Source organism: Dermacentor silvarum, chromosome 2 (genome assembly GCF_013339745.2).
Source record: "Dermacentor silvarum isolate Dsil-2018 chromosome 2, BIME_Dsil_1.4, whole genome shotgun sequence".
Classification (NCBI taxonomy): domain Eukaryota; kingdom Metazoa; phylum Arthropoda; class Arachnida; order Ixodida; family Ixodidae; genus Dermacentor; species Dermacentor silvarum.
The window spans coordinates 64,396,841-64,424,443 of NC_051155.1; the positions used below are offsets into that span (position 1 = coordinate 64,396,841).

The 27,603-nt window shown below is 45.7% G+C and overlaps 1 protein-coding gene across 1 annotated transcript in view; it reads left to right on the top strand.

Moving 5' to 3' along the window:
* The window catches only part of LOC119440096 (2-amino-3-carboxymuconate-6-semialdehyde decarboxylase), a 46,599-nt gene extending 19,839 nt beyond the window's left edge, over nucleotides 1–26,760 (top strand). Inside the window, exons 4-5 of the mRNA XM_037705035.2 lie at nucleotides 16,712–16,805; nucleotides 26,606–26,760. Of these exons, the coding sequence (XP_037560963.2) occupies nucleotides 16,712–16,805; nucleotides 26,606–26,760 (249 nt within the window). The remainder of the gene's footprint in view (nucleotides 1–16,711; nucleotides 16,806–26,605) is intronic.
* Nucleotides 26,761–27,603: the final 843 nt, after the last annotated feature.

The following is a 27,603-nucleotide window of genomic DNA, read 5'->3' on the forward strand; positions in this document are numbered from 1 at the left end:
CTACCGGTATAGATAAACGGATTTCTAAAGGACATGCATTACGTTTCTTACATAGGGTAACCCTAAAAGGAAGCGCACAAAAAATTGTATAGCGGCACAGAGGAAGTGTCGCGCCGAGCAAGCTCGGCTTAGGCACGCTGCAGAACTCAGTATTTAGCGTTAGCAAAAGTTCCAAGCAAACCGTGAAGCATTCCGCCACCTAACATTGCCCACGGATCAAAATAAACTTCCAGCAAAATGTGGAGCCTATCGGCGCGTACGTTTAGCGATGTACCACCAAGAACTGGAAGCTCGACCCGAAGTGAAACGTCAGGCCGAGTGTTGCAGAACATCGGCGATAGATCAGGAACAACTTCGTGCGAAGACTATTCAGGCTAAACAGCAGGAACGGGCAGAACAACGACAGTCGTTCACATCTGCCAACTGCTACTTAGCGAAGTACAGTCAACCACAAAAGTTTGCGGACCACGCGAGCGCGTGGCCAAGAGCCTCTTCGCGACACTTCCGCTACGTCACCAGCGATCGACAGCAGCGCTACGTTGAAGACGCATCCCTCCTTAAATCTATGGCCTGTCTATTTTCGCACTGTGCGCAAATATTTTCTATCTATCTCTTTCAACGTGACGCGCTCTTTGTTAGCCAGGGCTACTTGCTTATATTTTGAGAGCAGAATATCGGTACAAGTAATCAGACAGCGTATTCTTCGGCTGTTATCAGTTCTATTTTCGCGTAGCCACGCTGTTTTTTTTTTTTCGTGAGTGCGTGAGTGAGCGGTGAGGCAGCCATGGGACACAGATGCTTAGTCAGTAGGCAGAATTTTTCCGTTCCTCCCCCATCGCTAAGTGACAGTAGCGGCCGGGATTTGATCGCCTGCGCCCAGGTTTTGCTGCGCAAAGCCCGAACCACCGCGCTGCTATAGTGGTTACATTTAGAAAAATAAGAAATAATCGGGTGCGATGACTCTTTTTATAACCCTTTGCGACACGGCGTCCTCGTTTGGGGACTCGAACTTCGGAGGCGCGTCCCACGCCACGTGTTTCTTCAAATGACCTAAAACTCAGTGTGCACATTTGTGTCCGCCTCCTGATGGGACAACTAGCGGTCAGTTAACTTCATTGTCCTGCGTATTGCTGCAGATGATCACTTTGCTGGAGACACTACCATGTTAGACAATCGTTCGACGTGCCGCGTTCCAAGACCAACGTCAAGAGTATTTTTTTTCTCCGGTCGACACGAATACAACCGAAAAAGCAAGTGCGCATGCGTTTCGGGCCTAATAGTTGATTCTTTTTATGCAAGCATTGAAGCTGACGGATTTCAGAATAATTAGATAATGAGTTATACGCTAATTATTTTTTTACTGAAACTCGCACAAAACAGCACATTGCTTCGTCTTCTTTCTTGGAATGTAATAGTGAGCGTCTTGAAATGATGCCATGCGCATTTGACGCATTTGCAGACAGTGCATCATAATTCGTATCTAAAGGGGATGAATTTATTCACAAGACATTTACAGAAGTGTCATGAAACATAGGTCTCTCAATGATCTAGTAGGAAGTGAAATGTCCGCCGTTTTCTAGCACCTTATTGATGCGTGTGGGCATCGACTCGTACAAAGATTCAGTAATCTCCGGTCGACCGCGCAGGCTTTCCCATTCTTGTGCGATCGCTTGCCACAGCGTATCGGCCGTGCGGCCGCGGTTGGCTCGTGTGGACAGCCGTTTCTTCAACATGCCCCAGACATTTTCTATGGGATTCAAGTCGGCGCCACATGGAGGCCACTCAAGCTGGCAAACAGCATGTTCTTCTATCAATGACTGGACGATACGTGCTTTATGGATCGGGCTGCGGTCGTGTTGAAAAAAATAGCAGCCGTCGCTGAAGGGACCGTCCAGCGCATACGGAACGAGGTGTCTAGTGATGACGTCGCAGTACCGTGACGCAGTGAAGGGCCCTTCCAGACGCACAAGGGGACCAAGGCCATCTTTGCTGATTGCTCCCCACACGCTCACGGAACACCGTCCACTGGATAGAACACTCTGTGTGTAATTACGCAGATATCTGCAAGAAATAGCATACAATTGGGTTCCAGCGGCGCGTCTAAAAATGTTGTGATTCCTCTTGCGTATGAACTTTATAATGCTGTTATAGAGTTGCAATAGAAAACGTGCAAACATCATTAGATAATACTGAAAGACCCACTGGCATCTTTTAATTAGCTTCAGAGTAAGTAGTACTATGAAACAATCGTTAATGTTTTCAACATAATACCACTACAGAAAAATCTCGTAATGTCCAAAAGCTCATTTTACGTGAAACATGTTGTGATGCAGAATTAGCTTCGTGAATTAACTGCCAATACACTGTAAACACACCTGCAGTTTAGTGGACGCCAAACCCGCTTCCGTTGGTCCCAGCGCGTGGAAAAAGTTGACTCGTCGCTAAAGATGACATCGCCCCATTTCTCTGTTGTCCAATCTTTCATTGCTGTAGCGAACATGAGTCGTTCTTGTAGCTGGCTGTCTGAGAGGCAGGGCTTCTGTGCTGCTACGAAAGACTGCAGGCCAAGCTCACTCAGCCTTCTTCTTACAGTCTCAGACGATACCGTGAGCGAGAGCGCTTCTCGGATATCCTCTGCACTTTGAAAAGGATCAGCCACGATGGCGGCCGTAATCAGGCGGTCCTCTTCCTCAGTCGTGGCCCGTGGACGCCCACTGCGCTCCATATCTGTGAATCTGTCATCGTCGCGGAAAGCTTGAATAATCCTATTCACGGCAGTCCGGCTCCTGTTGGTTCGGCGGCAGATTTCGCGCTGAGGTATTCCCTCTATAAATAAACGCACAATGTGCCTTCTTTCGTCAAGTGGAACACGCAGCGGCATCTTTCCAAATAGGCAATCACCACGTGGCCTGAAGCAAGTCTACTACGTTTTCAGCGACTGATGCGAAGATGCGCCTATGTGTGAAAGAAAATTTTCTATGCATCCGCTTTTTCTTTATTTTGATGACAGTGAAACACCTCCCTACCCTTTCTCTCAAGACGCAGAAGCAGCAACACTCATTGGACCAAGATGCTGCCAACCAAAGTGCGCCAGTAAACGTCGCGTAAAAAAATCGTCGCAGCGCTTCGTGAAACTTATCTACCCACTGGCACACCAGTCGACAAAGGTTGCAGTGATTGCTCCGATACTGCTATCAAGCCAGATATGTGGCGGTCTTATCGCAGACAGCGCTCTGCGTCAACACAACGAACTAACAATGTCATGCACGGGAATAAAAAATTAACAGGCAGGCGAGTACCAAGAGGGCTCATATCCGGGAGAGCGCCCCTGTCGCCGCTAGGTGGCGTACCGCTAGGTGGCGCGGATAGGCAGTCTGGCACGCGCTCGCGTGGTCCGCAAACTTTTGTGGTTGACTGTACATCGTGGAGGACCACATCCGCAGTGTATGTAGTCTGTGCGATAGACTGTGCATTCGTTTCGACGTAGCAGTGGTCTACGATCGTCATCAGTGTATCTACTCGGAGAAGCTCTTCCTGGAGAACACGAGGGCAACGCTTGATTTCCTCAATGGGTAAATCTCCTTGAAATTGCGTCTAATTTAATGTCTGTCTGGCAGCAACGGGTTGTGCTGCCCTGACCAGCCCGAACATCTTTCTCTGCTGAAAGGGATATTGGAGACCCGCGTGTTCACTTGCATCCCATTCATGAAGATCACGCACCCCATGCGCTCTTTCTAACCCCAAGGAATCTTCGCTTTAGCTTTCCTTTCCCACATTCCAACAAGTGCGTTAGCTATGCCATAGTTTTTTTACCGATGTACTTCAGGGCCTCAATAAAGTTTACTACCTACCTACCATGAGAATAACTTTCGGCGTCTAGTCGCCAAGCCATGATGACAACCGTTCCTATTCGCATGACTAATAACGAAGAAATAAAATATCACGAAAAGAACACATTCTGATGCAAATTAAACCATTTAGTGCCTATTTGTTTCGTTTCCTTTATCTCGTAGCCATCTCCCGATGCCGCCTACTCAAATACATGTAAAACGCAGAAACGATTTTATGGGGCATCCTCCTGACTGTTTAAAATGAATTTTGTTGCATTTAGAAGAACAAAATAGATTTTAGTGACTTTACAAGAGGAATTTTCATTTGAGCTCTGGATATTTTTTAAAAAATATGCTACAAAATGGTGTGTTCCCCCCCAAAAAAGCACGAAGCTTACAAACCCGTAAATCTGCACCAAAACAGACATCGCAGTTTTGAAAACTGTATCGATTAGATCATCTAAAGCGGCCAAAATTCATATATAAATTAATCCCTTTCGCCCGCCTGAGATGTACTATTAGATGCAGTTTACAAAATTGTGAAAGTGTTTTTCATTGTTGAGTTACAGATGTACAAACTTGATCGCTTCGTTTTCTTTCTAAAAATTTGCTCTATTCGAAAGCTTTTATATATCTATTGCAGCCCCTCATGCACCACAGCACCGCACGCATGAGGTGCATGAGGTGCTGCAATAGATATATAAAAGCTTTTTAATACTGCAAATCTTGAGGTGCATGAGGTGCTGCAATAGATATATAAAAGCTTTCGAATAATGCAAAATTTTAGAAAGAAAACGAAATGACCAAGTTTACACATCTCTCACTCAACAGATTCACGAGGTGCTGGTTTCATTCAGCAGACTCTACAAGTTCTACATGGGACATAACGAATAAACGTACTAATGTGTTCAAGATACTAAAACAGTTGAGATACTCAAGGGATAGTAGATTTTAATTACCAGAAGTTATTAAAACAAACTGCACCCGCCCCTACGGTTGGAGCGGCATCTTTAAGTGCGAATACATCATTTCTGCGTTACATTTAGGCTATTCCCAACAGTTACGACGAAGCATTACACAATGCGTACACTCTATGTTCTTTTCCGCCCTTTTCTGTTGCTGCTGCTCGCTTGCCGCATCTTTCTCTAGCTTCGAAAGTTTCTATAGTTGAACAGTTACCTGCATTCATCTGAAGTGCTCACGACCACGAAAAGAAAACATGCAATGTATGTGCTTGTCGCAAGAAATAAAATTGGGCGACGTGACCTTGAAACGGCCGCTTTGATGCAACCTCTCTGAGTCTGCTTTAATTTTATCAGGGCTGCTAAATGCACAGTGATAGCCTCGTCACAGCTACTCTTGCAGCAGTGATCTATATTGAGAAAACTAACCTGCTTAAAGCCGAACTTAAAGCCGGACCACACAAAGAGCACTGGAACGAAAAAATCTTAGGCCTACCGTTAAGGGACAGGAAGAGAGCGGTGTGGGTTAGAGAGCAAACAGGCATTATCGATATTCTAGTTGACATTAAGAGAAAAAAATGGAGCTCGGCAGGCCATGTAACGTGTAGGGTGGATAACCGGTGGACCATTAGAGTTACAGAACGGGTGCCATGAGAAGGGCAGCGCAGTCGAGGACGGCAGGTAACTAGGTGGTGTGATGAAGTCAAGAAATTTGCAGGCGCAATTTGGAATCAGCTAGCGCAGGACAGGGGTAGTTGAAGATCGCAGGGAGAGGCCTTCATCCTGCAGTGGACATAAATATCGGCTGATGAGGATGATGATGAAACTTAAACTCGCAACGAAATTATGGCCAAACAGAGCAGACGACAGGACGGGTGAAAAACGGACAGGACAGTACGCTGCCCGTCCCTTTGACTGGGGTGTTTCGCCATAATGCACGTGAACCAATGAGCCCAGCTCAGAACCCTGGCGGGATCGAAGCTTGGCGTTTTACTTTGCCTGCATAATGAGTACCCTTACCCGTTTATTCCAAACACTAGTCAAGGCTGGAAGTAGCCGGTTTTACTACCACACTACCATCTACGGACCAAGATTTCACAGTCACCCATTATCATCCATTACGAAAGATAAGCCCCGCGGTTCACTTATGCAGCTTTATCCCAAAGGAAGACTCCTGACATTTAGTTAACGATAGCATGCCGCTTCCCTTGTCTTGGCATCCATTCTGCAACTCTAATGGTCCACCGGTTATCTACCCTATGCGTTGAAAGACCTGCCCAGCTCCATTTCTTTTTCATAATGTCAGCTAGAATATCAGCTATCCCCGTTTGCTCTCTGATCCACACCGCTCTCTTCCTGTCTCTTAACGTTAGGCCTAACATTTTTCGTTCCATCGCTCTTTGTGCGGTCCTTAACTTGTTCTCCAGCTTCTTTGTTAACTTCCATGTTTCCGCCCCATATATTAGCGCCGGTAGAATGAATTATTCTACACTTTTCTTTTCAACCATACTGGGAAGCTCCCAGTCACGATTTGGCCATGCCTGCCGTATGCACTCCAACCCAATTTATTCTTCTGTAAATTTCCTTTTCATGACTCGGGTTCCCTGTGAGTAATCGACCTAGATAAACGGTACTCATTTACAGACTGTAGAGGCTGGCTGTCGATCCTGAATTCTTGTTCCCTTGCCGGGCCATTGAACGTTAACTTGGTTTTCTCCACATTAATCTTCAAGCCCACTCTTACACTTTCTTGGTTAAGGTCCTCAATAATTTGTTGTAATTCGTCCCCATTGTTGCTGAATAGGACAATGCCATGGACATCTACAAGCCGAAGGTTGCTTAGATATTCGCCGTTGATCCTCACTCTAAGCCTGCCCAGTCTAAGAGCTTGAATACTTCTAAGCATGCAATGAATAGCGTTGGAGAGATTGTGTCTCCTTTCCTGACCCCTTTCTTGATAGGCGGTAACTTTCTACTTTTTTTGTGGCGAACCAATGTAGCTGTGGAATCTTTGTAGATATTTGCCAAGTTATTCACGTATGCCTCCTGTACTCCTTTTTTACGCAATGCCTCTATGACTGCTGGTATCTCTACTGAATCAAATGCCTTTTCATAATCTATGAGCGCCATATAGAGAGGTTTATTGTATTCCGAAGATTTCTCTATTAACTTATTGATGACATGGATGTGAACCATCGTAGAATATTCCTTCCTGAAGCCAGCCTGTTCTCTTGGTTGACTGAAGTCAAGTGTTTCCCTGATTCTATTGGAAGTTATTTTGGTAAATATTTCATAGTATATTGAAAGCAAACTAATGGGCGAATAATTATTCAATTCTTTAGCGTCTCCCTTCTTATGAATTAGTAAGATGTAGGCATTTTTACAGTTCTCTGGCCCACTTGAAGTCGTGAGGCATTGCGTATAAAGGCCCGCAACGTTTTCAAGCACGATCTCTCCTCCATCTTTGATTAAATCGACTGTTATTCCTTCTTCTAGAGCCGCTTTTCTTCGGGTCATGCCTTGCAAGACCCTTCTAACTTCATCGATAGTTATAGATGGAGCCTCTGTATCCTGTTAATCACTACTTCGAATGAAGGTAGCGTGGCTCTAATAGTCCAACGGTTATCTATTCTACGCATTACATGGCCTGCCTGCCCACTTCAATTGGCGCTTCTGAGATCAGCCGAGTTACGGCTTCATTCATTACTTCTATATTATCTTCATCTTTGTGTTCTGAAGCTGCATATTTCTTTGCGAGCACCAGCCTGAATTTGTCTGCTTTTACCCTTACTGCGTCTAGGTTGGCCTGTTTCTTCTTGACTAATTTTATTCTTTTCCTCTTCAAATTGAGCGAAATCCTGGACCTCACTAATCTATGGTCACCGCACTTTACCCTACCTAGCACTTCTAATTCGTAAAGCCCTGACATCAAAATGGCAACAAGAATGGGACTCCTGCATTAATAACAAGTTACACATAACCAAACCCCTGCTTGGCGAGTGGAAATCGTGCAGTCACCAGCAACGGTTGTGTGAGGTGATCCTATGTCGACTTCGAATAGGGCACACACATCTGACACACAGTTTCTTACTTAGAAAAGAAGATCCGCCAACTTGCGATAAGTGTCATGAACCTCTTACAGTAATACACATTGTTATGACATGTCCATATATAGAAACACACAGACGGAAAATTCTGCAGAATCTGTATAACTTACACATACCATTACACCCCGCCTCATTATTGGGAGATGATCCACTAGTTCCATTCACTCACTTGTTCGAGTTTTTAGATGAAGCCAGTTTTTTACATAGAATATAAGGTAACGCAGCTTTCGCTGCACTAACATTTCATTTCTTAATACCTTGTGGCTGGCGCAGCATGGCTTTTGTCGCTTTTGCGCCACTAAACCTGAATTAACTAACTACATCCTGCACTATGCTGCGATTGGCAGAGAGTATGGAGTCTATTTCATTTCTTGTTTCTCCATTAGGGCTTTTCCAGGTGCACTTCTTGTTGCTGCGCTTCCTGAAGAAGGTATTCATTACTCGAAGCCTATTCCTTTCCGCAACGTTCTACCAACATCCCTCCTCTCTAGTTTTCCTATAATCGATGCTGTAGTTGCCAATTGCTTGTTCACCAGCCTGCTTTTCCCCCACTTTTGCATTTTAATCGCCCACGACTACAGTATAATGAGTTTGCACCTTTCTCATCACTAATTGAACCTCTTCATAAGACTGTTCTATTTCTTCATCATCGTGACTGGAGGCTGGGGCGTAGGCTTGTACTACCTTCATTCTGTACCTCCCATTCAGCTTTATTACGACGACTGCTACCCTTTCATTACTGCTGTATAATTCGTCATTGTTGCCCGCTATGTCCTTATGGACTAGAAATCCTACCCCGAATTCTTTCTTATCTGGAAGACCTCTGTAGCAGAGGACGTGGCCGTTTGTCAACACTGTTTAAGCCTCATCAGTTCTTCTAACCTCACTAAGGCGACTAATATCCCAGGAAATGCCTGATAATTCATCAAACAGCCCTGCTGTTGGTTTTATGTGGTCCGGTAAATCTATTTGCCAGCTGTCACGTAGTTCATGCTTTTGGATTAAGCTTATGCGTAGCTTCGCGCATGTTAAACGGTTGCTAGTTGCTTCATACAGAACTGATCATTTTTAAGGACTGGGTTATCGCCTCACCTTGTTTCTAAAGTTCTTGAATCACGTTCTGTTTTATCGGTATGGTTGCAGGCAAGTTCTTCTTTAACAGGTTTATTGTTCTCGCCCGATGTCATCTTTAATTTTGCGGTTGCTTGGTAAATGTGTTAGAAAATGGGTATCTCAGGGCGAAGATTGCTGTTAACTGTTGCGTATGATATTGATGTTAGATTAACGCTGAACAATTCGCGTCAGGTTCTGTCAGGTTGGCCGGCGCTGCTCTGCCTTTAAATATATCGTGTAGTTTCTCTCTTCCGTAATATCTGGAAAAAAATACTCAGAAGTTGGTAAGTATTTAGCTTTGCGCATTTCCGAGAAGGTGAATAAGGAAATTTCGAATTGAGAAAACTGCAGCGGGATGGACAGTTCGTCGACATACGCAGCGAATTGTTTCGGTGGTGCAGCGCGCTAACTCGCGCTTTTACTCACCCGTGCGTCTGGTGGCTTTGTTAGCTATAGTGTACGCATTTGCATTAGCAAATCCGAAATTACTCTTCTTGGGGCCATTTCAACGGCACTTATTCGGCGATGTCACGTGTACTCATAGGTAACATGATCACTACAATGTGTACACGCATCGCGCCATGCGGATTCGTTTGAGATATGTCTGCGCCAACGACGTCGGCTTATTATTGAGGCACAGAAACAGTATCACGGCAAGGGTAGAGTTAAAAAAAGAAGATCCAGACATCGTATTTAGTCAACAAAATGAAGCGGATATTTAACTCGAGCACAACTTCGTATTATTGGGCTTCGTTGCGCTGGTCTGCGAGATGCACTGGGTTGTCACCAAACTCCTGTAACATCGTGTACATCTCTGCCTTCATGGAGGCATTATGCGACGGTGCTAACGCGCCAGGTGCCTCAAAACGCTGGCTAGAAACGAGGGAAATTTTTAAGGGTGTTTTATCCGCCTTTTCAGGTATTCGTCTGTGGCCAACCTCACGACATTTTTATTTATTTGTATATACTGACACGTGTACTTATTTATCCTTTTCCGGCTGATGCAGTCTTCCCACCAGAAGGCGACGAGGGCGCTACTGAAGTTCCCCCGGTCAAGCGCCCTGTTTGAATGACTGTTACGCTCCTGAGTTCCTTTGTGTGTGTGTGTGCGTGTGTGTTTTCGTTCTTTTTTTCTTTTTAATCTCCCTCTCTTTCTATGTGTGCGCATTTTTCGTTATCTCTCTGTCTCCCCTTACCCCTTCCCTGGTGCAGGGTAGCAAACTGGATGTCTACCTTCTGGTTATCCTCCCTGCCTTTCTCATCTCATTTATCTCTGTCTCTCTATCCTTTTTCCGGGGACTGCATTTCACCCGAAAACGACTTAAATTTCTTGCTCAGCACAGGACGCGCCTGCACGATTTGGAACTTACTCGAATGTTATCATTGATTCTATCCGTTGTCTATGTCCTCGCCTGACTTTATGTAATCATATCTATTGCGCGACACAAATTGTGTAGTATTTTCTGGAAGGCACGTGTGCTCCAGCGATTACGCTGGAAAGTTTGACGAGTCGCATATAAAAACCGACGTGCTCATCTCGTGCGTCACCGATATGCGATGCCTGCAACACCACTTGTGGCGGTCCCAATCACGCTAGCGTTGTGAGACGCCTGTTACTTCTACCAAACAGTAGTTACCTTCTCTGCAGCGTCGCGCCAACTTGTCTCCACCTCTTGTATACCCGACGACAACTTTCTGCGGAAGCACAGCGAGAGGTACGCGCACTTGCTTTAGTGCGGAGCTTCTGCTTTTGTGTTACTACGCGAAGTAGTGCCGACATTTTGCTGGCCGTTTACAGGACCAGGAAAACCAGGCATAGACACCACAAAGCCAAAACTAGGAACAGCAAGTGATGACAATCCTTCTTCTATAAGCAACCTTTATATTTGTTAGGGCGTAAATCTTCGACAAAACATTTTGAATAACAATTGTTACGATTTGTTTTACGCTACGTAGCTTCCAGTTGCTTGCATTCGCGGAATACATGCACATGCGCAATAGGAAATGTGCGATTTGGCGCCCCGTATAGCTTCGGCTGCGCTGCCACAGAATGTTGTCGCCGGCTATAGTTAGAACACCGACCCAGGAGTTCGAGCACAGCCATAAATTTTGCTATCGCTGTCAATGCTTCGTCCTTCTGGTAAAATTGGCAATGTCTTTTTTTAAAGATTTTTATGCATTCCCTCAAAATTTCGCGCATGTGCTCGGTTGGCTGCTTGTCGTGTAAAGTTGGCTAGTTGTGGAGATAGTGCAATAGTAAACTGGACGGATTCTGGAGATGGCTTCATGAAGGGTGGGCCGACCCCGGCGACAATTTAATATGCAGTCGCGTCGGTATCACGTGACCGATATATGGCAAAACGGGTTCGGCAAAGATGAACAGTTTGACACCACTTATTGAACCACTTCACAAAAGCTTCGCTGCACCTAGATTCAAAATATGTGTTGGATCTGTATATTTGTTTTCCTTTATTAGGGATAACTGGCTTAGACTTCAACATGAGCAGGCAGGAAATGAAGAGTGCAAGAGTCTACAACAAAAGCATTGTTTAGGACAGGTGCCCCCTGTGCCCCCCCCCCCCCCACCCTCGCAGTGACACCCTAACAACTCGCTGGAAATATTCGCAATGGCATTGTTCTCGGCATTTATTGCCGGTCGCCTTGAAAGTACACACTCTTGCTAATAACGTTCTGAAATCAGCATTTTAGAATTTCAGTAGAAGAAATAAGAAAAGTATTTACAGGATGCTTCAATGCAGTTTTTCAGCATCTCTGGAGGTTCTCTTACAATGATAATTTGATTTCAGATACCCTAAACTACATCATCATGACCGTCACAGCAGTTCACTTATCTTGCGCCGCCTAATTACCTCAATATATGGATAATTTGCCAACACGCATTGGTGAAAGTAAGTAGTCCGTTCGTTAAAGTAATTAGCCTGGCATCCCTAGTAATTTTCTTACAGGGAAATCTTTTTTTACAGCGAAGCTGTTAAGGGCTAGTTACCCCAGGATCGTGTACACTCTAAGAAAAAAAAGGACGAAATGGGGTATCGAGGTTAGTCCTTTTGAGGAGTAACTGACTTGCCACAACCATTCGTCCTTTTGGGGAGTAACTGCGAGGGATGAACTGTTACTCCCCATGCGGTTACTCCATCAAGGGGACTAACAGTTGCTCCTTTCCGATGCCCCTCAAGGGTGTAACGGTCATTTTTTTCCGATGCTCCGCAAGGATGCAATTGATGAAATTAGCCATTTACACGCTGATAAGAAAGAAAAAAGCTATTGAGGTGACAAAAAAAAAAAACGCTCCCGCAGCAGGATTCCAACTAACGTCCAAGTGCCGTAGGCTACAGCGTGCTCACGGGCTATGCAGCGTAATCTCTGAACGCACGCATAATCCTTGTGGCGTATTCTGGTCGGAATCTGCATTCATTCTAAGAGATAGTCACGCATTCTGGATAGCTTGCATGGATGGAATTCATGAGCGTCTATAACTTTTAATTCTACCTAATGTCTTGCATATCTGAGTCAATCATTTCGCCTAAAGAAACTATGAATTCATAGCTTATCTTTCATATGGGCAAGCACTACGGTTCGCCTATAATAGCACTGTATAGCGCACTTTTCAACCGGATTATCGTGCTGCGCGATGTATTTTAGTCCTTCCGAGCCGCATTTACTATGCTTGAGAATAAGAACAGAACTTTGATTTTGACAGAACACGACGGCTCCTTCAACAAGGATGACTGCGTGTAGTAATAAATGTTTTCAAAATGACATCAAATGGCGTATTCCAACACGCCAATTTCATGCAAAGGAATTAATTTTATGCATGCGGCACTATAATAAAGGTATCTTCACTGCTTCGCAGTCACAATGAACATAGCATATCTATTGTGCGCTATGTATTTACGAAATCTGGCCGCTTCGCTGCAGTTTTAGTAGGAAATACTTGATCGCGTGTCTGCATTGGTTGGCGCGAACATTCAATTTTTCGTTCAGTGTGGTGATACGTTGCTAATCAAGGGGGTGTTCAGCTGTGTGAGTTGAATGTTTAACAAAAAAAACGTTCATTGGGGTCTTGTATCGATTGCTAAGACGACTTCGATGGCGAAAGCTTTAATGTGTTGACGTCACTTCATTTGCGATTGTTTGCTTATGTAGGTTAATTAATTGAATAACTACTATTTGGTCGTAATTCGGTTTATTGTTTTCTTACTTCATGTTACGGAGTCTTTAATTGATCCTAATTAGTATGTAACTGCTCCTTGAAACTCTTAATTAGTCTTAATTTGGCGTGACCATGCTGCAGTCTTAACACGGAGCCTCGAGTTGATGTTAAGTAGTCTCTATTACTGTTCGCAACCCTTCATTACTTTCAATTTATCGTAATTAATCTTCGTTACTTAGTAATTCAATTTAGCACGCTTCAATGAAGGTGTCGTATGATGTCCGTGTTCTGGTCTTGTTAATTATCCCAATTACTTTTAATTATTCTTTGGGACTGTTTAATAACTCTTAATTACTTTTAGCTACTGAGTGCTTAATTCACTTTTACATGCTTTATTGAACGGTAGAGGTGTAGTATGCCGCTTTCAGATTTTAGCTACTGCAAGTGTTGTCCACGATGGTCACATTCCGCGACTAATGAGCCACTTAAGCGTTTCGCTTTAAAAGGCGCCGATGCCCAGTAACGCGCACGCACAGCAAAGCTTATGCTCCATCGTGTGCACACGCACGCACACAGTGTTTTAGAGACCGCATCCGCGCAGCCCCCCTGTGACAACGCCAAAAGGCACCCAACGATATTCCTTTGGAGCAAGGCAACGCCTATTTAGATGCACCGCTGAGCGAGGCGAGCTTGCTAGGGAGACCGCGCATGCGCAGCCCCTGGCACTACTTTTTCACCGGCGCGCTGCGCCGGCGAAAGGCCACCGGTCCGGCGTTCCGAGTTATTTTGTGGGCACCTGCACATACGTGTAGCGAGCGTATACGGGGCACGCAAGATGACGGAGAAGGTGAACTTATCTGTCACTTAGCGTGCCCAGTTTGAACTACATGTCGCTTCACTTAAGTTCGTAATCTCCTTGGAACGGTTGGAACTTAGGTACTATTGACCAAGAACATGTGGCAGTCCATCAATGACTTGCGCGTTTAATGTGTATCGTTCACTTATGGCTTGCACATGACTTCCATGTGTCTTCACACTCCACATTTTATATTTCACACAATTTTCTCAAGAAGTGACGAAGTGCTGCTTTGCATGTAGTTCAATAGACAGTGCACGAACTTCAATATATTCACGATTTATAGACAATACGGTTTTCGGCGCACCACTCCACGACATGGACGAAAACAGTGAAATGTTTGGGGAGTAACAGTTGCCGTTCGTCCTGCCATTGCTCTCTTTTAGACCAGGGACTAAACACTTACTCCTCAAAATTTGCACACGACACGCACACTCCTACAGAAAGTCCATTGAGGGACGAAAGCGCCCTTTTTAGGACTAACAGCCCAGTTACTCCCGTTTTCCCCGGGATTTTTCTTAGAGTGTACACGTGTAGAAAAATGCTATCATCATCAACGTTGGCTCGAGCGTCGTCGTCTTCTTCTGCCGCTGGCTCGTTGGCGCCCCTCGGTTTGCGCCCGTGCCACTGCTCCCGTGCCACTCCCGCGTTCGTCGTCGTTGTCTGCTTCCACAGCTGGCTGCATTGGCGCTAATCATTTCAGCGTAGAATTTCACTTCTCTTCTGTCGTCGTAACGGGAAGGCCACGTTTACGGGGCTATGGGTCATTGCTTAAGGGGGTATGAGCATTCATAAGCAACTAACGAAATGTCCTAACGTGTTTGAGCAACACCGCCGCGAACACGGTCGGACAGGGCTCGTCGTCGAAGTGCCGATTCTAGCGTGAGGGCTTCTGAAGCCCAGGTGAAACGTCAGCGGAGAGCCGCGGACCCCGAGTTGAGGGAGCGCGATGTTGAGGCCAAACGTCAGCGATGAGCCGCCGACCCCGATTGCGGGAGCGCAATGTTGAGGCAAAACGTCAGCGTCGTCTTACCCGACAAAGATGGCGCACGCCTCGGCAACGCCAGCGCGAACTTCCCCGGTGCGACGGCCAGGTTTCAATGCGAGTTCCTCAGCCGGAACATTTATGATAGGCATGTTCGGTTGGGTGATGCCCAACGACGATACGCCCATTCTCATCGTGGGGGCAATATTCACTACAGCAGACCAACCATAGTCACAGCTTCGCTGGCTTCTATCTTTACAGTAGTGGAAGGGCTCTGAAATTTTTTTCCCTGCCAGCAAGCTCAGATGCCGCACAACACCATGCACAAGTTCACCAACGTTTTATGGCTCCTTAATTTCTCCAGCACCCGCCGCGGTTGCTTAGTGGCTATGGTGTTGGGCTGCTAAGAACGAGGACGCGGGATCAAATCCCGGCCATGGCGGGATTTGATGGGGGCGAAATGCGAAAACACCCCTGTACTTAAATTTAAGTGCACGCTAAAGAACCCCAGGTGGTCCAAATTGTTCCGGAGTCCCCCACTACGGCGTGCCTCATAATCAAATCGTGGTTTTGGCACCGTAAAACCCCAAAATTAAATTTTTAATTTAATTAATGTCTCCTGCAAATTCCAAGCTTTGACACCACAATTTGAAAAGAATATGCTGTATTGACACGAACTTTGAACCTGATACGTCTAGCAGCCTCCTCCTGGTGCTTCCATCAATTGCCGAAATACCTCGGAAAAGCAAATGATAAAACTTTTTATATTTCTCACAACCCTTACTTCACATTCTCAGCTTTAGCTTTGTTCAAAAATTATCCTCGCCATCGCTTCCACATCAGCTTTGATATTAACAACGGTGGGGGTTTCGTTTCCTGGAATAAGTAATTATAACTTTATGAAATTCTGGGGTCTTCCGTGACATTACCGCGATCCGATTGCGAGGTACGCTGTAATGCGTGACCCCGGATTAATTTTGAACATCCGGGGTTCTTTAACGTGAACTTAAATCTAACTATATCTAAGTGTCGTTTTTTTTTGGCATTTTACGCACCGAAATGTGGCTGCCGCGGCCGGTATCCAACCAGCCACCTTGAACTCAGCAGTGCCACACCAGAGCCATTGGACTACCGCGCCACGTTGGAATGTGCGCGAATATTGTCAGTTGTTGCACTTTTGGGCGTTAACGTTCTAGTTGCAACAACAGCCGCGCACTAAAAAAAGAAAAAAAAACTAGGTTGCCTAGTCTCATCGATCACCCGATGTGCAATTGCCGAGATGCAGCTCGCCCAAAAATTTACCCATTGCCGATCACCCGTTGTTTTCAAGGGACACTAAAGAGCAAAATAATATAGGCTGTATTAATAAATACCACATTGTATGAGCGATACCAAAACAGACACTGTTACCGTGAGAATAGGCTTGGTGAAGAAGGAAATGCGCGAGAAGGAAAAACGGATGACGACGCAGCTTGAAGTTCCCGCCCCAGAGTGCCATGAAGTCATGAATATTGGGGGCGTCTTCTCGGGTTTGATTTATATTTTTATCGTTGAAAATGGATTTCATTGCACGAAAACAAAGACTGAACAAGTTTGCAGAGTATTTACTGGGCCACGCACGGGCCTAAGACCGGTATCAGGTTATGGCAGTGATGTTTTGTCCTGTGTCCGGCCTTCGTTGCAGACAGTCCAGGAACTCGGCGTGGGCGTGTTTGTGCATCCTTGGGACATGCCGCCTTCAACGCGCTATAACAAGTACTGGCTCCAGTGGCTTGTCGGTGAGTCGTGCGATGTACGCAAAAATATGGCTACAAGCACCCCCCCCCCCCCCTTAAATAAAAAAGTTCTGCGGAATTCATATCAGATAACTGTCTTTGAGCATGTGATAGCAGTTCAGCATTACGGTGCATTGTAACACAACTTATACCCTATAAATCGGCCTTTACTTTGATATATTTTCATGAAAAAAAAAAACAAGCTAAAGCCAGCCCTCGTGTTATATAGTGGTCTTTAGCCGAATGAGAGTCGTCGTCTGGCAAACTGTGTTTACACAGGCATTTTTTTTCTTCTCGTTGTGTCCTTTGTGTGTTCGTGCATCCGATCAGTTCCGACTTTTCCGTTCCGACCAACATAGCGTCTGATTTGTTTAGTATTATTTTTTCGCCCGTTGAAGGATGAGCAGCGGCGTGCATGAGGAGGCAGTTTTCAGCTGCATTTAAGATAAAAGTTGTTGACTTTTATTGAAGCGAACTGTTACTGAAGTGAACTGTTTTACTGTGGTCTTTGCTGAAGCGAACATGGCCGCTAAGAGCCAGTTTGGCGTTTCGGAAAAAAGCTTGCGATATTGGAGAGAAAGAAAGGAGAGCTGCGAAGTGAAACACGTGCACAACGTCATTTCGTGGGCGTAGTGGGGTTCATCCGCAGCTTGAGGACACACTCGCGGACTTAATGCTGCGACGACGCACTGTGGAAGGCGGCCAGCGATGGTTTCGCCGGCCGCCTTCCGAGGACAGTCGTCTTCCGGCCAAAATGGTTGTCCAAAACGGTCGTCTTCCAAGGACGGTGCTGCTACTTGCAACGAATGAGACTACAGCTCCGATGGTGGGTGAGCGGTGCCGTTTCGAAAATGAGTGCGTTTCGGCGATTTTAACTTGTTTTCTTTTTCCCCCTTTTTTCACCTAAACTTAGGGGGTCGACCTATGTTCCCACTCGAGCTATAATCCGGTTTATACAGTAGGTTCGCATAATTTTATTGTGACTAGACCTGGGGCTGTGTTTTCAGTGATTTTAGAGTTCTGTAGTTGATCTACTGCCCATCGCAGCCAGCAGGACATGGTTTACATTAAAGTGCGTAAAAACATACCTTCCTAGTTTCTAATATTATTATCTTTGCTAACACGTGATCAATCACACTTTTGGCCCTTGCGGTGCGTATTCAGTCTGGTTTGACTATTGACTAGATTTATCCTCAAGGACTCCTTCACGAAAAGGCCGCCACTTGTGTTCAGTGTTAGATGTGTAAATGTTGAAGTACCGGATCACTATCAAGGGCATGGTCTTATCTCCTGTGTTGTCGGAATACTGGAGCACTAAGTCCAGAGTGTAAGTAAGGAGGCTTACGGATATGAATGCTTACACTCTCATTCATCAAGAATGCTCGTCTTCGTTCGATGCAGGCTTACCTATTGTAGCCTCCAATATACAGGGTGTCCCAGCTATCACGCAGCACGATTTAAAAAAGGAGGAAAGGCGTTACGCGAAGCAAACCTAGCGCGTATTATTTCCAGTACAGTGGAGTAGCCGCCAGTAATTTTTTCGTTACTGACATTTAATTAGGTAATTGGAAATAATTATCTAACTCGAGAAGTACTGTCTATAATAATTATCAAAATGTCAATGAGAAGATTGTAGAGCAACACGAAAAACTCCCGATACAGCTTTCTGTCGCTCAATACCTGCTACATAAATGTGTTTTTCCGAGCGTGAAAGAAGCCCGCGAATACACGCAAAATTGCCGCGCGACTGGCCGCTCGAAGCATTGCTTGCTTGCTTGATCCTCATCCGTGGCGCTTACCCACTACGGGGGATTGGCCAAGAAGCCGGCGGTTAAAGGTTAAAGGGAAGGGAGAGACGGAAAAAAAGAAAAAGAAGAAAAAAAACTAGACGAAAAAGTAAATCACGGTGAAGTATAGCGTTTATGATCATTTGGAAAGAGATTTACAGGGCAAAGACAGAATTAAAATCATTGTAATGGTATATAAACAGCAAAAAGTTTTTGTGGTATTAGAATAATTTCGAAACAACAATTAGCGATTTAATGAGTTATCCAATTATTTATTTCGAGAAATAACTGGGTAGTCTTTTTGTGTCACAGATATAGTCACATAGGGCCACGCAGATGTTCCTGTGGCTAAAGCCTATTGAAGAAACCCCGAAGGAGAGAATATTTTGAGTAGTTAGAGAAATACCCAATTTACGGAATGAAAATTCGAATTTCTTCCTCTGATTCCTAAAGCGACGACAAAATAATAGAAAGTGGTCAATGTTTTCGGGTTCCTGGCAGGTAGGACACAGAGGGGACGGTGCCAGACCGGACCTGTGTAGGTAAAAATTTAATGGTGGGATTCGGCAGCGTAATTTTGTTATGGAGATTTCTGATTTACGTGTGGGGCACCATTTATTGTCTTACGAAAAGGACAAATGATTAAATTCCGACATTTGGATTTTCAATTTTGTAGAATCTTGTAATAGGGAAAATTTTCTAAACCTAGCCGCAGTGACATAAGCCGAACTAGGTATGACAGACATAACTCGTCCATGAAGAGATATCCGCGCAAGTGTGTCAGCCATTTCATTTAAGAATATACCACGATGGCCTGGAACCCATGCCAATCGTACCAGACTTAAGTTAGGAGGGGTTAACAGTTTAAATGTATTGGTTACAGTAGTATCTGCAGATGAAGTGAGCGATGTACATACTGACAGTGAATCAGTCACGATAACCACTGTTGAGTAATTTGAAGGAAGTTTCCGCAGAGCTAAGATAATCGCTGCTAGTTCAGCCAAAAATATGGGTGTGAAATCCGGAAGGCGTACTGCATAAGACCAGGATAGTGATTCGGAGAAAATACCCACACCCGCTTTCTCTTCATTCATTGACGCGTCAGTCGCGATCACATGACCTATTCCTAGTTGCGTTAAATGGTCTTGCAACATGCCGTTTAAGTATGTAGTGGGCAGGAGTTTGGCAAGATGGAAATGTATCGTCGGTAAGGGTTTTAGTCTGAGTAAGCGTCGGCATTCAGTAATAATCTGGTTGACTCTCGAAGATTTTTTAAACACAATCAAGTCAAACACATCGTCCGCGATCCTTTTCAGTACGTGTGCGACCTTATCGGCTTGTGCAACTCTTGAGGTCGAAGTAGGCGGGACCAATGCTCATCGAAAAATGCCCTCATTTCTCTAATAAATACAACTCAGTGGACGTCTGTGCACACCAGGCAAGTTCTTTCTTGGCGGCACGCTGGCAGCCTGCAGGTTGGCCAAACAACTCGGCAGTCGTGCTTCTTGACACACGCTCCAGCTTGTGAGCTCCTCTTCGTTGTTATCGAACCAGGCCTTCGCAGTTCCCTTTAGATAACATAGACATTCGCCAGCAATTTTCCCACCTGTACGCTTAGCACGCACTCATATAGTCGAATATCGGACGAACGTACGTCACGATAAATCATCATTAAAGTGTCTCTGCGTAGCCCAGAGCGATGTCGGCCAAGTTTGCTTATCATGCCAACCGCGCGTGTCGCCCTAGATTTAACATGTTCAATGTGATTTCGCCAGCACAGGTTTGTGTCGTATATTACACCGAGATATTTGATAAAGTCACTTTGCGTGTATTATTTCGCAGGCCGAGAGCGCGCGCCAGATCATCAGCGTCTTCTTAATCGACGCTCCTCTTGAAGAATAGTACCGTGGCAATATTCTTAATTGGCAGAACAGTAGGGAGCGCGTAGTTTTGAAGAAAAGAAACACAAGTAATACAGATGACGATTATTCTTTGGAGGCATCATACGCCCCAAGGAGTATAAACTTTTGTTTAGAATACACTGAAGTCTGACGTTTTTCCTTTTAACGCGATAGTGTTTAGGGCCCCGTGTCGCAGAAAATCCGGCGTCGGCAACCAGCGCGCGGGTGGCGGAGAAAATCATCCAACCACATCGACCACGCAGGTCCTCCACGTGGTGCAAGGTTTTGGTGAACAAAAATTGAATTTCTCACAGTGAAATCCGTCAGAAAAATGGTTAAGTACATATTTTACCATTCAGCGTCGGATTCACCTTCGGATCGTTTACCAATTGGCGTCAAATTGTAACTTGAATGTACGAGAAAACCTAATTCTGCTACGAGGACACTCAAACACAAACCCCTTTTGAAGCATTTCTACCAAACCTGCGCGCGTCGGGGTAATAACAAACAATTAATAAAATTATAAGAAAGGTGCTAGGGCCTTCACATTTTAATATAAGACCACTTATATTGCCCCTAAAAAACGTATTCCCAACAATGCACTTCAGTTTAACAGTGAAGCCGACTTCATCGGTGTATGCTTGGTCTTTGTAAGCTGTCTTTCCCACGTTCAGTGTTGCAGTGAATGAAGCCTACTTGCCGTATGCGAACGATGCGATGCGAACGGGTCCCGATAACGCTATCGCGTTCTACTCTTAAAGGCGAAGCTTAAGCGTACTCCAATTTTTTTCCTTGTTCGCATACGATTTTACACTCGCTGCAATAAATAAAATGTATGAAAAAACACAAAAAAAAACAATTCCGCTGCAGCTCAGTGGTTAGTGCATCCGACTTCCAGCTATAAATTCTCGCTGGGGAAGGAGCAGCGGCAGTGGGCGAAATTTCGTTTCATTGCGATATATTGCATTGCTTGCCTTATAGAGTCATCTTAACAGTACAGCTTTTAGCGATACAGAGAGGTTAAGTAAAGTGAGGGAGTTCTGAAAAAAAAAACCAATACATGCTATTGTATCGGAACGTGCGACGCTTCCTCGCCATATCATGCGAATGCAAGTGCTGCGGCAACCCAGTGGCTACGGCGTTGCACTGCTAAGCTCGAGGTCGCGGTATCGGCGGTTGCATTCCGATGGGGGCCGAATGCAGCTGCTGTAAGAACGCCCTCTTTTATGTTTCTTCTCCCCTATGCGATTCTCATCCTGTCTTCCCGCTTGCGTAATACGCAGTGCGCAGGTCACCCACCGGCTCTGCGCGCCCCACAATACCTCCGCTGCCACTTGGCCAACTGCTGTCCACACACGGAAACCATTTACTCAAGATAATCCCCGACGTTTACCCGCACAACTCCTATCGGTTGCATAAAGTAAAGCTGCTACAACGACGACGGTGAACGTCGTACCAGATGTGATCGACTTAGGGTCACTGTACAGCTACAAGAGTCACCACCCATTATCGAAGTAGCATAATTTCTTGTCTTACCTGGGAGAAGTAGTACTAGCGCCTTCTGACGCTGGTGTGCAACTGGAGTGCGGTGGAATTCTTACCGTGTTACACGACTTCGGCGTCCAGTAAAAAAAAAAAGAAAAGAAAAAGCTGAAGCGTTTGTTTATGAAACTTACGGCGAAATGCTTACGCCAGCAAGTCACGTATTGCTATCAACACCAACATCATCCCCCCCCCCCCCCCACCCTACCCCACCCTTTTCGGTGACGGTTTCACTCAGAGTAATAGAAACCAGAAGGATGTAGCATCGGATGGAACGAAAAAATAAATGTAGGAACGGCTCTGCGTCGGCGCCATGGCTTGCTTGCGGCAGCAATACAGGTCGGCAAGAACTAATACGTTAAGGCCGCACCCAGCTCATTGCAGTGCAACAATTTTCCCAATGTGCAACGCGTTTGCGCACGTCCTCTGGGATTGTGGCATTCCGCTCTAGCAATGGCGTACGTATCGCCCCATAATCCTGAATCCTGCGATGTCACCGCTCGTCTTAAACAAGAGAAACGCGATGCTCACGAACCTAAATGAACGAAAAAGGCCGATTTCGTTTTACTGAAGTGAATTGCGCTAGTAAGAACTTGGATAGCTATGAGCCAGCTCCGAAACAACCGTTGGTAGTAGCTTAGCAAGGCAAAGATACGTACCCGACAGCAGGTGCTGGAAGTGACCGGTGAAATGTAGCCGCCATTTTTGCGCCCAAGTTACATAGTTAGACCTCTACATATATTTGTGCAATACAGTATTAGCAAATACCGGTAACAGCGGCGCATTTTGTGAATGTCTAGTAATCACGTGACTGTGTAGTACGTGTAAACCATGTTAAATTTTCGCATTGGCCGCAGCACCTGATGTGTGGAAAATACCCGTGCTGATAGCTAGATAGCAGTCCTAAACGTTTTTATTGCCAATGGTCCACATCCACGAAACAATGTTTGCCAAAGTAGTCTCAAAGTACTCTCAAGTAGACATGCAGCTGCATAGTTTACTTAATACTTGCAACTGAATAGTCTGCCTCTCATGACGTCTAGCAGTCTTGGGACTTCATGCATCCCTTGTTACGTCAGTGCGGAAGACGTAATGTCGGCATATTTCTTCAAACGAGTAGAAAATAAATACTGATTGAAAGACCGAACGCCAGTGGTGCAACTAGGAGCTTCAAACTTCATTTGAAGGAGTATTGTCTTACACTGGATATGGACATATACAGTGTAACTCTGTATTTTTCCCCACTCTTTTCATCTCACAGGACAGTCATATTCTCGTGGTTCAGACTTAATGAAATAAAAACATTAGAATAATTTGTGCAGGAGCGTAGGCTTTCTATGTAAATGTAAGCTGCGACTGCTAACGAATTAAGGGCGTTTTGTCGTTAGGTTGGGCGGGCCGACCCGGCATCCTGCTCGGCATGGCTGGCAGGCTGGGCGCTTATGTCCTGTTCCGCCTCGCTGTGCGTGTGGTCTTGTTCAACCGAATCGTGCTGCCCTACTGAACAATGGCGAGCTATAGCTTTTGCGTTTCTTAAGATTTCTTGCAATGCCGCCGTCGTAAGTCAGTAGCTATGGCGTTGCGCTGCTGAGCATGAAGTTGCAATTTTCTATCCCGGCCGCATTTCGACGGGGGCGAAATGCAAACATTCCTGCGCACTTACATTGCTCGAGGTGCACGTGAAAGAAACACTTCTTCTTTCTGGAGTTTTACGTGCCAAAACCAGTTCTGATTGTGAGGCACGCCGTAGTGAAGGGCTCCGGAGTAGTTTTGACCACCTGAAGAAACCACAGGTGGTCGAAATGACTGCAAATGACTACTGCGGCATGCCTCATGGTGAAATCTTGGTTTCGGTACGTAAACTGCAGAATTTAGTTCATCTCTTTCTGCAAATTTTGCTGAAAGCAGACGCTCAGGTGGAGCAATTCCCGGTAGTCTTGGAAGGGTAGATCCGCCTGCGGCCAACAGCATCCTCCTCCTCCTGTTCTTCTAGCTGCGGTGTGTTATTCAAATAGACGTCATGTTTAGCACACGGCCAATCCACTAAAACCCCTGAATCTTATAAATGTAGCACAATTGCAGGCAGCGTCTCGTCGTTTGGACAAAGAAAAAGAAATTTAAATTGCGCGCACCTGATGTTCAGGGTTGCATTAAGCGAACGTGTGACATTAGGTGTAAAATCCTTCAGTTCGTCGTCTCATTGAAAGTCCTTCTCTGCTACCTTTTCCCTTCCCTTTGCGAGAACAAGCGGAGATGAACCCGGCAACTGAGAGAGTTGGGTCGCCTCGGTCCGATCTATGTGCCTTTGCGGGTTTAGAAGCTACTAAGGACGTTTGCTGATTAGTTAAGGACCTTTGCCAATGGACAACAATTGCGTGAGCGCCGCGCGTGGTCTGCTAGCTGCACCTGGCGCACACCAGTAAGCACGCTCTAGTTAATTTTCCAATAGCGTAGCTTGCCCGCGAGATGAAAGCTCTTCACCACTTGTATATCCAGAGCCTTAACCGTCCACTTCTCTGATGCCCCCTCTATCGTGCTTTTGTATTTTTACGCATATACCTAAAGCTAGCTGAACCGGTTGACTAGCAATAATTGTGGCAACGCGAAGTAGACGCACACTGACCGAAACTTCAGCGCTTGTATGTTTCTTTTAATGCGATTAGCATTATTTGCCTACTTCGGGCATGTCGAGTCTAGTATCTATCTAGTTTTTTATGCCGACCCAGTGGCCCACGTTATCTACAAGCTTCAGCCACTAGGTATGTGCTCGTGGTCTTGATGCCGTCATGGTCGTTTTATCGTCGTCATTTCAGCTTTGTCATCTGACTCTCGTCATGTCATCGTCCACGCCTTTCACGCCGACCTAGTGGGCCGAGTGGTTTAACAGCCTGGGCCACCATGAATGTGCTCGTGGTCATGATGCCGCCGTGGTCATTGCATCGTCGTCATTCCAGCTTTGTCAATCGCTCTCGTCAAGCCGTGGTCCTCACCCCATTATCTTGATTTCATTGGCGTCATACAGGCTTATACAGTAGTCGTTACATCATTGTCATTATACACTCATCATCCGATTGTCCTCATGCCATTGTCATGAGGTCGTCGTCATTGTGTCGTCGCCATGCATGCATTGCCGTAATGTCGTCGTGATACCGTCGTGGTCGCTTCATCGTCGTCATTCTAACTTCGTCAATCGACTATCGTCATGCCGTCATCGTCACGTCATCATCGTCACACAGTCGACGTCATATTATTGTCGTCAGGCCGTCGTCGTCACGCTGTCGTTTTACCATCGTCATCGCTTGAGTATCATCATCACATTGTCCTCATGTCTTCGTCTCCATACCGTCTTAGTCGTGCCACCGACGTCAATCCTTCTACGTCATTCTCTCGTAATGGTGCTGTGGTCATTCTATCGTGATTATGCCGCCGTGGTTATGCCATCGTCGTCAGACAGTCGCTACCATTCATCCGTTGTCAGGACGTCCTCATCATGCCGTCATGGTCGTACAACCGTCGTCACGCCAGCTTCGTCGCCCGACTATCGTCATACCGTTGTCTTCACGCCATCGTTCCCATATAGGCTTCGTGATACAGTCGTCGTCACCGCACCATTGTCCTCATACCGTTGGCAGGCTTTCATCGTCATTGCGCCGTCATACAATGCGTCTTCATACAGTCGTCGTCATGCACTCGTTGCCATACATGGTCGTGATGCCGTCATGGTCATTCCATTGTCATTCTAACTTGGACATCTGACTCGTCATGCAGTCTTCGTCACACAGTAGTATCGTACTACTGTCATGCCATCGTCCTCACGCTGTCGTTTTACCATCGTCATTAATTCATCAGCGTCATCGCATTGTCGTCATTCCATCGTCGTCATAATGCCTTCGTCGATCCACCGACGTCATTCCTACTTTGTCATTATATCATAATAATGCTGTCGTCATTGAATCATCGATATGCTGCCGTTGTCATGCCATCGTTACCAATGCGTGGCTGTCAGACAGTAGCTATCATGCATCCACTGTCATACCGTCGTCGTCTGCCGTCGTGGTGATTCCCGCTTCATCATCCGGCCGTCGTCATACCGTCATCAGGGCATCTGCGTCATACACTCGTCGTTATCCCATTATCGTCATGCCGGAGTCGTCACGCGTTCGTCGTTATACAATCGTAACCATTTGAAAATCCCCTTTCATTGTCACCATGTCATTGTCATACCACTTTTTTCGTTCCATCGACATCATTCCTCATTCGTCATTCCATCGTCGTCAGTTCGACGGCGTCATACAGTCGTCGTTATGATTACGTCGCTGGATTATGTCACACATAGCTGAAGCAACGGGACTCTCATTATGACAACTACAGCTGTTCAATAAACTAGACTTCATAAATATGGCGTGCGGCTACATTGCTCGAATGTTAATCGCATTAGCATCGACTGTCATCGTGCGATGAGTTATACCGTACATTTTGTCAGTTCTTCGCTTATTTGCTTCATATACGTGTCAACCGATGCAGTTGTGGGTTTCAAACGAGTGACATTTATTACTGTGTGCTCTGGTTCCAGGTATGCCCGCGGAGACTACAGCTTCCATCTGCGAGGTGATCTTCGGCGGACTCCTAGAGAGGTTCCCGAGGCTCAAGCTCTGCTTCGCCCACGGCGCTGGCTCTTTTCCTTACACCGTGGGGAGAATACAGCATGGCTTCGACGTGAGTAAATGAAGAATAACGCACGCAACTCCAACTCTGCATCACCTATCCACGCTCATTCCTTAATGTACACTTGATTGCGTTTTATTTGCATTTGGTTCTAGTGCTTGCGTGAATCTTTAGACGTATATATATATATATATATATATATATATATATATATATATGCAGAGGTATGAAGTGAATATCTCCTTCGGGCGCGGTCGGCGGCAATATAGTCCATCGAAAGCAAATTGCCGATAAAATTAATGATATTTTTAAAACGTGTTGCATACACCTTGAAACGTTTATGTTTGGGATTGTGCTGAAAGTTTGAATGATACTGCCACACACCCGTGAACGAGGCGCCAACGCCGGGCCAAATTCCAAAGCCGACTTATCAGCTTCCGAAAATAACCCCACGAAAGCAAGGACAATTAATAAGGAGCCCTCTGGTGCGCCAGCGAACGTCGGTTGTGGTCCAAAGACCGAGGCAGAGCCCACTGTTGTCAAACAACAAAATATATTCTTCAAACAAGGCAGTTACATACACGCGTGCGCACTTAGGCTAGACACATCACAATAGAATTCAGATGGGCGTTAACAAAACACAGGAAAACAATTAACGACAGGCACTCCAACACATGCAGTACAGAATGAATAGGAACACAAAGTGGCCAATCGTATACACCCGTGCTGGTCTTGAGCCGGACCGATCTCGGAGTAGCTCGAGGCAAATCTCGAAGAAGGAACTTCTTCCGGAAATGCATACGCTCGATGAACTCGTCAGTCAGTTTGCCGAGGAATCCAGTTCTTCCGCAGGACGCTCAGTCTTCACGTTACATTTCTTCAACGGCGCGGTCTGATCTCCCTGCT